This window comes from Cebidichthys violaceus, unplaced genomic scaffold (genome assembly GCF_023349555.1).
Source record: "Cebidichthys violaceus isolate CVI_PGR_0920_01 unplaced genomic scaffold, fCebVio1.0.p SCAF_10, whole genome shotgun sequence".
Classification (NCBI taxonomy): domain Eukaryota; kingdom Metazoa; phylum Chordata; class Actinopteri; order Perciformes; family Stichaeidae; genus Cebidichthys; species Cebidichthys violaceus.
The window spans coordinates 14,125,895-14,140,083 of record NW_027176263.1 but is presented as its reverse complement, the minus strand read 5'-3'; the positions used below and the strand labels follow the sequence as shown (position 1 = coordinate 14,140,083).

The 14,189-nt window shown below is 41.2% G+C and overlaps 1 protein-coding gene across 1 annotated transcript in view; it reads left to right on the top strand.

Moving 5' to 3' along the window:
* ncapd3 (non-SMC condensin II complex, subunit D3) overlaps nt 1–13,156 on the top strand; it is a 52,681-nt gene extending 39,525 nt beyond the window's left edge. Inside the window, exon 35 of the mRNA XM_068718177.1 lies at nt 12,722–13,156. Within this exon, the coding sequence (XP_068574278.1) occupies nt 12,722–12,779 (58 nt within the window). The 3' untranslated portion in view covers nt 12,780–13,156. The remainder of the gene's footprint in view (nt 1–12,721) is intronic.
* Nucleotides 13,157–14,189: the final 1,033 nt, after the last annotated feature.

The window sequence follows — 14,189 nt, the reverse complement described above, 5'->3', positions numbered from 1 at the left end:
GTTGGGTCTTGGGCGCAGTTGGGTGTTCCAACAGGACAATGACCCCAAACACACATCAAAAGTGGTAATGGAATGGCTAAATCAGGCTAGAATTAGGGTTTTAGAATGGCCTTCCCAAAGTCCTGACTTAAATCCCATTGACAACATGTGGACAATGCTGAAGAAACAAGTCCATGTCAGAAAGCCATCAAATTTAACTGAACTGCACCAATTCTGTCAAGAGGAGTGGTCAAAGATTCAACGAGAAGCTTGCCAGAAGCTTGTGGATGGCTATCAAAAGCGCCTAATTGAAGTGAAAATGGCCAAGGGACATGTAACCAAATATTAGCACTGCTGTATGTATATTTTTGACCCAGCAGATTTGATCACTTTTTCTGTTAACCCATAATAAAGTCATGAAAGAACCAAACTTCATGAATGTTTCTTGTGACAAAGAAGTATCTGTTCCAATCACTCTATCAGAGAAAAATCAGAGTTGTAGAAATAACTGGAAACTCAAGAGAGCCATGACATTATGTTCTTTACAAGTGTATGTAAACTTTTGACCACAACTGTACATACATACAGTGGCGGACCATGCATTTTATACCTGGGCCTTCTGTGCTGTCCTACTAGACTTGAGCCATCTCCTAATAAGCTCATTATGACGCCACAGCTATGGTTATTTGTTTCTAGGGGTGTAATAATACACATATTCGTATTAAACCGTTCGGTACGAGGCTTAAGAACCGGACACTACGTTTGAATAATTCTAGTGCATTTGGAAAATGCATAAGCTTAAATTGTGGTAAATATGTTTTTGGTGGACTGCGCTCACGTAACAGACAACAGGCTTTGTGACCTCTGAACCCGGAACAATAACAAAAAACAGCTGAGGCACCGCGTGCGTCTTCAGGGGGGCTAAGCTTAGCGGGGAGCCCGAACGGATTCAATTGTCTGGACAATAACCCCGCGCATGACTGGATGCTTCATAATTAACGGACAATGCATATAGTCCAAATCAATGTAATCAACACAATGACAAGAAAAACTCACAAGAACCATATGACAACAAAGCAACAAATCAATCCAGCAACACTGCGGCGCTAGAGCACGAGCCATTCATATTATTCATAAAAACGACACAATAGACAAATGAACACTGTAGAAACGCTACTGCAGATGTAAAGACTCAAAATCAGTTAACTTAGCGCAGCTGCTCTTCACTTAAAAAGTCCACTCAGGTCTCTCCAAACGTTTTCAGAAGCACGTAGCTTGTGCGTGTCCTGTCGTGTAGCTCCCTAGTTTAGCGTAGCGTAGCTCCAAACACCAAGAGCTCAGTTGCAAATGAAACGCATTCTTAGCCATAAAATGTGCAATGCTTCTCCGCTGTCAGCCAGAAATACCGTTCGTACAAATCCTTTTCCATGCTGAGTCAGGGCTGCTAACTGTGGGCTTGACCGACCCTTTGATATGATGTCCAGCTTTTCCGGAAATGTCCTTCTCCAGAAATCCATTTAAAAACACAAAAAATGTCATGTCAATGTCACAACTTCTTACATATGTTTCAACTTGAACTCTTACTAAACACTAAGATCTGTTGGATAGCTTTCTGTTTGACAAAAGTCACGCTGGCCCACTGACCAATCACGGCGCACCTTAATGCTGACGTACTTAGCAGGCTACCTGGGTAGCTCTGGCACGTCAAAGAATACGCCCAACATGTCAAACTAAAGATCTGATTGGTTGAAGATGATGACAATCAACAATATCGTCCCCATATACTTTAATCTGCAAGCTCTACCTAGAGGACCTCGGGCCTCTCTTCTTACATAGAGAAATAGAGGCTGTATCTGATTGGATAAGAGCTCTCCTTAAAACAAGCTGCACTGGAAGCAGCGCTGCAGGCTGGAAACAGAACAACTGAGGAAGACAGGAGCTGTGCAATGAGAAAATAAGCTAATGGGAAAAAAATTATAATACTTGTAGTGTATTTGTGAAAAATTATTAAATTATAAAATAGCTATAACTTTGTGATTCTGTTTAGGCCAGCAGAGAAGGCTTAGCTGGCCCTGACGGCTCACCACTGTACGTGTGTGTGTGTGTGTGTGTGTGTGTGTGTGTGTGTGTGTGTGTGTGTGTGTGTGTGTGTGTGTGTGTGTGTGTGTGTGTGTGTGTGTGTGTGTGTTACATTACGATGTATTTTCTTCTTCTCACCAGTGGCATATTTCCAAGCACTAAGCCCGACGCCCCCAAATTCGGGTCCGCTGTAGCATTTACCGTCGAAAAAAGTCCATTTATGCATGTATTTATGAATATGAATTTTTTTTTTTCCCAAACAAAAATAAAAAATCTGGGTAAAACAAACAATCTAAGACATTTTTACAAACACCATTCTACACAACTATTGTACGCAAATAAAAGATTTATCACAAAATCACGTATTTCTAGCCATAACTCGCTCTTCTCCGAGTTAGCATAACAAAGCTAACGGTTAGCATAGACAACCGAGATAGCAAAAAGCACGAGCATTCGACACAGATTCCAGAACTACCATCAGATTGTCTCTCTGGTAAACCCTCACAAGGCTGTGAGCAAACAAACACCAGAAACACAATGCGTAATATCCTTCAAAATCATCCAAAGCTCGTTACCTTTTCGTTGTTCTGCTGTAAATCTTCACTTAATTCCATCAACAATATTTCTACGTATTTCCGGTGCGTCTCTGAAATGTCCCCGTGCAGAAACAAGGGTCCGTCTAACAAAGGCTCCGTGGGGGGAAGGGTTTGATTTCGGCGAAGTTTTGCGCACGTTTCAGGTGACGCGCCACGGTTTTACTCCCTACTGGCTAACGCTTCTGTCTATCAAAATCACGAGGGGTTTGTTAGATTCTGTGGACTCGGACGCTTCTAAGGAGGGTCCATTGACTGAAATCGACCAACCATAGGCTGAGCTAGGAGTCCTGGACTGGAAGCCAGACGAGAAAATCCCATGGATGACAGACATAAACAGGCTCAGAGAGGATCCAGGCTCTCTAAATGATGCCAAACTGCTGCATATGATGATTGAACAATATTTGTCATAAAAGAAGTGAAATATACAATTATATACTATAAAAAATTACAATAGAACAGCTGGAACCAAATGACATTTAGGTTGACCTCGGCTGAAATGTTTGTGAACATTTTTGGTCATACCGCCCAGCCCTCCTTCGAATCTTTATTGTTGGAATGCTGCTTCAGCATGATAAGCTTGATATGTCTCTTCATATTTCTAATCTTTCAACTTTTTGAATTATTAAGCTTTTTGCAATTAGTTTTTTTTTAATGGGATGTCTATGGATAAACTTTTCAAATCCTCTTAAACTTGTTCAACTTTCAAATCCTTTTAAATCCTCATACTTTCAGCTACAGACACCATTTCAATCAGGAGAGACTTGTTTTATAATTTAGCAATGATTTATTATACAAGCAACAAATATGAAAAGTGCAAAGTCTTTGGCGATTGGACTCCATCCTGAAGTAATATCACCGAGGGTAGGGATACTGAGGTCCAATAGGCCTAATCCCCCAAAAGAAGTTTATTCTATATGAATAAATAAACAAATAAATACCTTACCTACTGCCGTAGTGAATTCCTAAGCAAAAGAGAAAATTAGTCAAGAGGGAAAATGTAAGGGTATAACTTGCATGAGTTGATGTTAAACCAGAGGTAAGAGGTCAAGTTAGTCAAAGCACAGGATAGAGGAATGTCTAGATTGACCACAGACTAGGATACGGTGGTCTCGATAGACTGCAGACACAGGATAGTGCGGGTCTAGGTAGCCCATAGTAAGTATGGTAGGATTTCAACAGATCCCGAAATATATAAATGGGTCGTGACTGACCGCAGGACCGGATAGGTTAGGGTCAAGCTAGACCGCAGACAAGGATAGGTTGGGTCATGTTAGACCACAGAACAGAATAGTCGGTGGTCACGTTTAGACTGCAGAACAGAATAGTGGGGTTCAAGTGAGAATGCAGAACAGCATAGTTGGGGGTCTCCACTGCCTCAGCACAGCTAGACCGAGTTTACCAGACCAGGAAATTAGAAAGTGTCATCTTTGACCGGGTCTTACATCGCTCGGCCCGCGACATTAGAAAGTGTCGTCTTTTACCGGATCTTACATCGCTCAGCCCGCGAAATTAGAAATTGTCGTCTTTTACCGGGTCTTACATCACTCAGCCCGCGAAATTAGAAATTTTGTCATCTTTGACCGGGTCTTACAGCACTTGGCCCGATAAATTTGAAATAGGGAACCTCAGACCCATCTTTCTTTTAGGAAATGGAAAATGGTGCTGTTAGACCAGGAAACAGACACGCCAGGTCACGTTTAACCTAGGAAAAATAGTCACGTTAACCTCCTGGGAACCAAGGGAAAAGAGTGTCTTCCAACTTCTTATTTGTTGTGATTTCCTACCTATTTAGAGTTAAAAAAAACATCTTACAATTTAGACTTTTTCTAAATTATTTTAATTTTTAATTTTACAGCATATCCACTGTAGCGGACCACAGGACCATTTTAGTGTGAAAAGACAGCCAAATATAGAAGATGCAAAAATTAACAAATTATGGCTGTAGAGTGATATTAAACCAATAATACGTTCAACTTGATTAAAAAACAAAATCATTCATCCATCTGGTTTATTTGAAGAGTGAACAGTATAACTAAATTTGAACAGATATATTTTAATTTTGATTTAGTTATTTGTCAAACCGAAACCAATCTACTTTTGTTCATCATTCTTTATTGTTCTTCATTTCTTCTTTTGCATGTTTTATTTTTAGCGGTGATAATCCTGGAAGCATTTTCTCTTTTTGGTAATGCAGAGGAACATCTTGCATTTGGTACATCTCATGTACGTCTTGCTTCTGCAGCCCTTATTTCTGCATCGTTCTGCATGCTTGGTATCCATCATCCCTGGCATGTGCCTGGCTCCTAGTCTACGCACAGATGGCTCAGGTTGAGGGATCCTCATTTTGGTTGGTGGCTCATACTCTTCTTCACTGCTGTCATCAAGCTCTGGACAATCCAACAGCTCTTCAGCCAGATGCAATTTGAAGTCCAGGTACTGTTGGGTGTTGTTCGCTGGTCGGTTAAGCGCTTTGCTGTCAGACTTGTATTGGATCCAGGAGTTTGTGATGGCAACATCAAAGAAGTGAGTAATCACACACAATGTCCATTTCTTGGTCCTGCTTGACATGCGATAAAAGCTCAGCATGCGGTCACATAGGTCCACGCCACCCATGGCTACCCCATTGTACTGTCTGATCACTGCTGGTCTTCTCACCTGGACATGGACTTTTTCTTTCTTAGACCATCTGGTGCAGATATCTTCAGGATCTTTCCCATGTACAGTGGAAGCCATCAGCACTGGTTTGTTGTCGAACCATTTTGTGATTGCCAGCTCAGGACTCTTTCTGACCACAGACACTGATGCTCCTCCCCCCTCTTTTTGCAACTGCTTGTCTCCTGGCAGCTGGCACGGCTTTGGGACTCGGTTCTTCATTATGGTTCCAGTTGCTGGAAGGCCCTTTGCCAGCAATGCATCCATGAGATCGATTGTTGTGAAGTATCGGTCGAAGAATAGGTGAGTTCCTGTGGGAACAGTTTCAACCATGCGTAGGACTGATGCTGCTCCAACGCCCAATCTTTGGCCCCTGAATTTATTCTTCCCTTGGTACACTTCAAAATCCAGCATCAGACCATTTGGAGAAGCAAGGACAAAGACCTTTAGGCCAGTAGGGTTTGGCTTGCCTGGAACATATTGCCTGACTGGACAGCGGCCTGTGAAAGGGATGATTTGCTCATCAATGCAGACCTTCTCAGACTTTGAAAGGCTGAGACAGCCTTGCCTCACGCGGTCAAGTAATGGCCGGACTCTCCAAAGAATGTCTGCCTCCTTTGTTTCCTCTGTCACATCCAGGTCATCCACAATCTTGAGTGAGCTTCTCAGCTTGAAGAACCTATCCCTTGCCATTTTGCTGCTTATAACTGGCACTTTTGTTTTTTTGGCCCAGTACATTTTGATTCTGGGGTAGCCAAGGCAGGCCATGTGGACTGATATGCCAAAGAATATCTTAATTTCTTGTGGAGTAGTATTCAGAGCCACTCCTCTAGTTTGCAGCTCTCTTTGACTTGTGAATGCTGCCAAATCTTCAAAGACTTCGTTATCAATGTACTGGGAAAAGTACTGAATTGGACTCCAGTCTGCACGGGTTGTAGAGTCATCTTGACAGTCAGGAAGCCCAGGTAGCACAGGTGTAAATCTATTATGATGGAAAATAACACCAATAAATGAAAGGTAATAACAGGAATAATAATTAAACGTCACACAAATCTACTTGGATTAAATGCTGTCAGGTCGTAGTGCATCATTGGGATAAAACATAGGCCTACGTGCTACTCCTGGCCCACAGAGGACGACGTCTTTCCTGCTCATCCCTGTCTGTCTCTGTGTCTGTATCATCTGAGCCTCTTGTATCGTCTTCTTCTTCTTCTTCGCCAGGCTCACACTCATCCTCATCTCTCTCATCATCTGAAAGCTCCAAATCTGACTCTCCCTCAACTATCCGGTACAGAATCCTTTCTGCTTGAGTTCTGTCTCCTATAACAATGTAATTACATGTAATAACATTAATTTGGTCCTGGTGTACACTATAATTGACATTCATTAAATGACTATTATTTAAAAAAACAAATAACTGAAATGCTTTCAGAACTAAATATATCATTCCTGACATGTTAATAAACAAGAAATTATATGAATATCATAGTTAAAAAAAACTAACTAAACTATATTTGACTTACCCTCCATAAAATGTGCTGGCTGATACAGACACCATCTTGTGTTGAAAGGAAGAGGAAGTTGTCATCATCCCACCCCTACCCATGTATTATCATTGGAAAGCCCTGGTTGTCCTTTTTAGAGTGCAGCAGGAATTGATAGGGTAACTCAAATGAGTAAAAGGAGAGCTGCAAAACCAAACTGTCTACTACAGAGGACACAAATGAATAGGCTGGGTCTCAGGAGGTTGTAAATCAGGTCAGGTTCACCTAGGAAAAACAGTCTCGTTAAGCCAGGTCACGTGAGACCAGGAGATGGAGAAACGGTGTTGGACCAGTAAGGTGGAGAACATGGTCAGGTTACACCAGAGAAATAGAGTAAGGTAAACGCAGAGCCGGGAGGGCACGGTATTATACAGTGATGAGAGAATATACATTCTACACACTAGAAATGTGATAAATATCTTCAGAAGGAACATTTCAAGAATGATATAATGCTATCCCCTGCTATGAGATGAAAATAATGTGACCTACCAATAATACAAGAACAGATGTGAACATGCCACCACCACCAGTTATATGCATTCCTTACCGGATTTTAAGGTTTCAATGATCTTTGATTTTCGAGTATGGTGTTGAGGTCGGGGCGGATGTAGGACGTGAAGGCCGAGGATGACCAACGTTCCATTATATATGGTTGTAGCAGCGATGCCTTGGTTAGCAGCAGAAGTAGCAGCCCTTATTCCAAAAGAGTGCCCCGGGTATAGCTGAGGTGATAATTAGATTTCTGAGGATAACCTCGAAATGATAGTTAAACCATGTTTTAGATAAAGGAACGTTACCTGGGCAAGTAATAGGTCTTAACCGGAGGACTTTACGCATGGATTTGAACGGGCAAAACCCAGAGTCTCTACGAGCCACAATTACTGCGCAAGCACCTCCGCATTTGGAGTGTTTAAACCATAAGTTACCAGCCAGGACCTGTTCACCTAGGAATTGAGAAAACTTCACGTTAAGCCAGGTCACATTCACCTGGGAATTGAGCAACCGGTCATGTCAGACCAGGAGAATGAGAAACGATCTGTTAGACCAGTGTTAGAGAAATTCACTCGAAGCCGATGTAAAAGTAATTATCACAGGACATTTAGTCTTGCAAGAAGGAGACAGAGTTGAAACGCATACAAGTGTGAATCAAGAATCAAGGCTGCTCAGAGGTCTGTCTCTGAGTCTCTGATATTTATTCTTCGGATAACACACAAGTGCATTTGCACAGAATCATTTGCATAAAGCTATGTGGCATGTCTTCAACTCGAGGCGTACCAACAACATGAGCTGTGAAGAATAAAAGACGAGTGTTACTCGTAGATATAACCATAGCATGTTGGTATAGCTGACAAAAGCCATAAACCAACCTCCACAATGCCGAGTAGGGATTGTAGTCATCTGTACCCTCATATTCATAAACTACTTTATCACCTCAGCCAAGACCTGTTTGGAAAGAAGTCAGGTATTAAATGTATGATAAAGAAACAAAGGTTAAATATCTGTAAACTATTGGGTTTGGCTGACAAACATTTTACTCAAAATTAAAACCCTATTCTGAAGCATCTCATACGAATTGGCCCATTTCCTATAAAGCCCAAATATGTTAGTGTTTTATCAGTGAACTATTCGTGGTATTCATTTGATCACGAGCACCGCCCGTGCCAGATTGATTTCGGAGGTGCATGACCAAACCGTGACCACTTGCGGGCCTATACCGCATCACTCGCCTGCCGTGATTACATGTGCACACATCGCGCCCATCACTACGGAGAGGATAAACTAAGTTTAACTGCTGCCTAGTTATGTTTATCTCCGCTCATAATGATTTGTAGTCTTGTGAATGCGCTCCAATTCCAGTACTGGAAAGAATGCTTTTATACTATAGAATGAGAGTGATGCTCCGGAACTCCAGACGTGTGTCAGACCCATGATTTCCTCATATGTCGGGGAATGACGAGGAACCTGAACTGTCATGTGGAGTGATGGAATGGATGGAGATGACGTCATTGTCTGCATTGGAGGCCAGGAGTTGTTGGTGGAGAAAGAGTACGGGATGCGACTCCGCCTGTGGAACTCTGATTCTTCCGGCGCGACCACTGGCGATGGATCGACTGATCGCGAGTAACTGCTAGACTTACTAGGATACCACCGTGAGCTTCTAGCTGAGCCAAAAGGGCTTCTTGCTCGTCTGAGGGGAGCCGCTACGCCGTGCTGGGTGCGTGCTCCTTGCATCTGCTTAACGCTGAAATCACAACTGACAGCAGCAGAGAGGAGAAGACTTTTTAAAGTTTGACAGCAACGATGTGATTGGCTTAAAGAAACCGTGAACAGAATCTGGTTGGTTACTTAACAGTGCACGCCCCCAATCAGCTGATAGAGTAATTACAAGGAGAGGAGAGACAGAGATTATGAATGTTTGTCTTCCTGACTGAACTTGGGCTTAAGCTTCATTTAAACTTTCAAATGTTGAGAAAACCCTGATTGTATGTTATAATCATTTTGATATCTTTTAAACTTTTTGAACTAGCAATTTTGCTTTTATGTTTTTTTCAGTCCTTTTCTGCTTTTATAATGGGTGTGTATTGCGCAGCTTAGAGTGCGTGATGTCACCTAGAGTGAAGAGGAGCTTGAGATTCTTGTGAAAAAAATATTTGTCTTTTGTCACTGATTACACAATTTTCACTCTTCATGCATAATTTTTGGATGGAAACGTAGCTAATCTTGTCCTTGTCGTAGACAAATGACTGTGGAATCCCACAGATTTACACATTTGGCACAAAAGCCTTTAATTGAGAGGAAAACCAACTTTCTGCTCCATAGAGTGCAATGTTAAATCGTACTTCAAAAAAGTCTTGCACAGACAACCGTACCCCATTTCTAAATTGCCATTGAAGCCACTTTTTTTTTATACTACAGATTAGGGCTGCAACAACGAATCGATAAAATCGATTATTAAAAGCGTTGGCAATGAATTTCATTATCAATTCATTGTGTCGCGCGATTATTATGGCACTCAATAAGTCGCAGAGATGTTTGAGTATAACAAAAAAAGTTGAGTTGAGCGCAGAGCAAAAAAAAAAAAAAAAAAGCAGAGCGGAGGTAGAGGAAAGACCATCGGAGAGACCTGTAAAGTTGTTCTGAAACACACGGCGGAGGCAGAGAAATCAGTATGACTTAAGTCATCCAAGGTGTGGGAGCATTTCACACTAAATAAATTAAAAAAGTGTGTTAATTGCAAGATATGCAAAAGCGACATGGCACGGGAGCACCACTGTGATGATTCAGCACCTAAAACATAAACATATTGGAGTCCTTGATGAGGAGGAAGGGAATTCAACAGCAGGATAAGTCACTACAGAATCCTACTTTTGTTCCGTTTTGAAGTTAACGTCCCTCCAGTAGCTCTTCTGGTGCTGGTGTTTACTCGTTATCCAGCTTGACAAGCATGACAAGTTAGCGTTAGCTCGTTAATAACAGTAGTAAAGCAGGGGTGGTATAGTTTGCAAGACTAAAGACATACGGTAATGGGGGGTTTTAGGTTTTGTTTGACAGGTGTTTCCCAGTTTTTTCTCCTTGAAATGGCTGCAGGCACGCATCAGGTGTTCCTGATTGCTGATGTTTATAAACTCACAGACTCTCCAACCAGTGAGTCCTCACTATGGCAGCCAGTGACACACCACGCACTCTCTCTCTCTCTCTCTCTCTCTCTCTCTCTCTCTCTCTCTCTCTCTCTCTCTCTCTCTCTCTCTCTCTCTCTCTGTCTGTCTCTCTCTCCCAATCACTGTCCATCTAACTGTCTGTCTCTCTCTCCCAATCACTCACTCCATCTAACTGTCTGTCTGACTGTCTGTCTCTCTCTCCCAGTCACTCAGTCCATCTAACTGTCTGTCTGACTGTCTCTCTCTCCCAATCACGCAGTCCATCTAACTGTCTGCCTGCCTGTCTCTCTCTCCCACACACTCAGTCCATCTAACTGTCTGCCTGTCTGTCTCTCTCTCCCAATCACTCAGTCCATCTAACTGTCTGTCTGCCTGTCTCTCTCTCTCCCACACACTCAGTCCATCTAACTGTCTGTCTGCCTGTCTCTCTCCCACACACTCAGTCCATCTAACTGTCTGCCTGTCTGTCTCTCTCTCCCAATCACTCAGTCCATCTAACTGTCTGCCTGTCTGTCTCTCTCTCCCAATCACTCAGTCCATCTAACTGTCTGTCTGCCTGTCTCTCTCTCTCCCAATCACTCAGTCTATCTAACTGTCTGTCTCTCCCACAGACTCAGTCCATCTAACTGTCTGTCTGCCTGTCTGTCTCTCTCTCAATCACTCAGTCCATCTGTCTGTCTGCCTGTCTGTCTCTCTCTCCCAATCACTCAGTCCATCTGTCTGTCTCCCACACACTCAGTCCATCTAACTATCTGTCTGCCTGTCTGTCTCTCTCCCAATCACTCAGTCCATCTAACTGTCTGTCTCTCCCACACACTCAGTCCATCTAACTATCTGTCTGCCTGTCTCTCTCTCTCTCCCAGTCACTCACTCAGACAGTTGTCTGTCTGCTCTTCTCACTCACTCACCCATATAACTGTCTGTCTGCCTGTCTCACTCACTCACTCAGTACATAGAACGGTCTGTCTGCCTTTGTCTGCTCTTCTCACTCACTCAATCCAGATAACTGTCTGTCTGCCCGTCTCACTCACTCACTCAGTACATATAACTGTCTACCTGTCTCACTCACTTAGTCAGACTGTCTGTCTGCCTTTCTCACACTCATTCACTCAGTCTCTCGATCTCTGTCTTCCTGTCATTCTGTCTCTCTCTCTTTTTTCTGTCTATCTGTGTCTCTCCCTCTGTCTTTATTTCTGTCTCTCCCTCTCTGCTGCTACTACTACTGCTATTCATGCTACTACCAGTACTAATACTACTACAGCTATTAGTACGATTGCTACTAGTACCACTACTACTGCTATTACTGCTACTTCAAATACTGCCATTACTACTACTACTACTGTTAAATACTACGACCACTACTACAGCTACGACTACTGATATTACTACTTTTACTACTTCTTATTCGAATGCTACTAATACTTTTACTACTAACAATACTTCTACTAGATCTACAACTTCTACTACTACAAATATCACTACTGCTGACATTTTTTAAGCCACAGAAACTGTTCGAATAGCAAAATGTTCAGCTCTTTCAGGAGAGAGGTGGTGTGACTTTTAATATTTGTAATCTTTAAACTTTTTGAATTATTAAGCTTTCTGCAATTTGTTTTGAATGGGATATCTATGGAGAAAATCTTCAAATCCTGTTAAACTTCTTCAACTTTCAAAGCCTTCTTCTTTCTCATACTTTCAGCTACAGACACCATAGTTAGACGTTTCAACTAGAAGGGTTTTCAGCAGTGCAGTTTAAATGCTTTCGGACTTCAACATTTTTCAGACAGGTTGTCTCCCATTTCTGTATTTTCAGCAATGTTTTTGCAATTCATTTCAGCTTTCAGCATTCCAACGCATTTTCAGCAGGAAATGCATTTTCTAGTTGAGATTACTGCCTCCACAATAGGGTTGCAAAAGGGCGGAACATTTCTGGTAAATTTCCGGAAACTTTCCATGGGAAGTTAAGCTCAGGAATTTTGGAAATTATGACAATTTAGTTTTTTGCAAATGTTTTTTTGCAAAAGCATATATCCCTTTCATGGAGAACTGCCTCTGTTACTAGTCTTAAACATTTGTATTTACATTTAAATGGTGACGCTTGTACATTGCATTAATATTTTGCTGTCTTATGTTTCATGTGTTTAGGAGACGTTTCTGGAGAGAAGTCATTTTTAAAACTCTGCTCTCGTGTCTGTCTGTCTGTTTTTCTCAGAGCTCCTGGACTGAGGCAGTGGAACGTGCAGTCTCCTCTCCGCCAGAGGAAAAAGTAATCTGAAGATTCTTTTTTTTTTTTTTTGTTGTCTTTTCTACAACTACTCTTACTACTCGTTACATTGTTCCATCTACGTGATTTATAGACTCATCTTTTTCGTTGATTCACTGTTTGTCCTATCTTTTTGATAATAAAGGTCTAGAATATATTTTTTGTTGCCAAATTCTTGCATGTGTACACTATGTTGTCAAAATATTTATTTTAATTCCTGCTGTTTGTTTAGTTTTTCAGCCCCACAACTTTGGAAGGGAGACATTTACAATAAATCCTCATATCAGTTTGTAGATTAATAATTATCTTCCCAGGTAAATAATGTGTGTGAGTGCAGAGAATGTAAATGACAAATTATCTTGTCCTGATGTGTGAAATAAAAACAAATAAACAAAGGTAAAAAGAAAATAGTAGAGTACTTTTCAAAGATATTTCTTCCAATAGAAATGTTAGGATGTTTGGCTATTTTACTTTTGGCCTCTTCCCAGCCTGAAACTTCTTTTAAGAGCATAATAGACTGAGAATGTACCTTAAAGCAGTATAGGTGCTGAAAATAGCAGATTCTAATGAAAACATCATGAAACTTTTAAATCAGCTGTCCTGAAACAGTTGTTTGAAGAAATCTTTGAAACTATGTTTACTTTCACAAAATCCACTTTTGGCCTCTTCCCAGCCTGAAAAGTCTTTAAGAACATAAGAAGAGAAAATGCATCTTTAGGCAATACAGTGCTGAAAACAGCAGATATTCATGAAAATGACATGAAAATGTTCAATGGGCTGTCCTGAGCTACATTTTTGAAGAAATCTTTGAAACTATGTTTACTTTCACAAAATCCACTTTTGGCCTCTTCCCAGCCTGAAACTTCTTTAAGAACATAAGAAGAGAAAATGCATCTTTAGGACAGATTTTCTTCAAAACAAAGTGCTGTAGCATCAAGTTCTAATGAAAACATCATGAAAATGTTCGATCGGCTGTCTTGAGCCACTTTTTTGAAGGGAATCTTTGAAACTATGTTTACTTTCACAAAATCCACTTTTGGCCTCTTCCAAGCCTGAAACTTGTTTTAAGAGCAAAAAAAGTGAAATTGCATCTTTAGGACAGATTTTCTTCAAAACAAAGTGCTGTAAGCATCAAGTTCTCATGAAAACATCATGAAACTTCTAAATCAACAGTCATGAGGCACTTTTTTGAAGAAAACCTTTAAAACTGTGTTTACTTTCACAAAATCCACTTTTGGCCTCTTCCCAACCTGAAACTTGTTTTAAGAGCAAAAAAAATGAAAATGCATCTTTAGGACAGATTTTCTTCAAAACAAAGTGCTGTAAGCATCAAGTTCTAATTAAAACATCATGAAACTGTTGAACCAGCCTTCCTGAGGCACTTTTTTGAAGAAATCTTTGAAACTATGTTTACTTT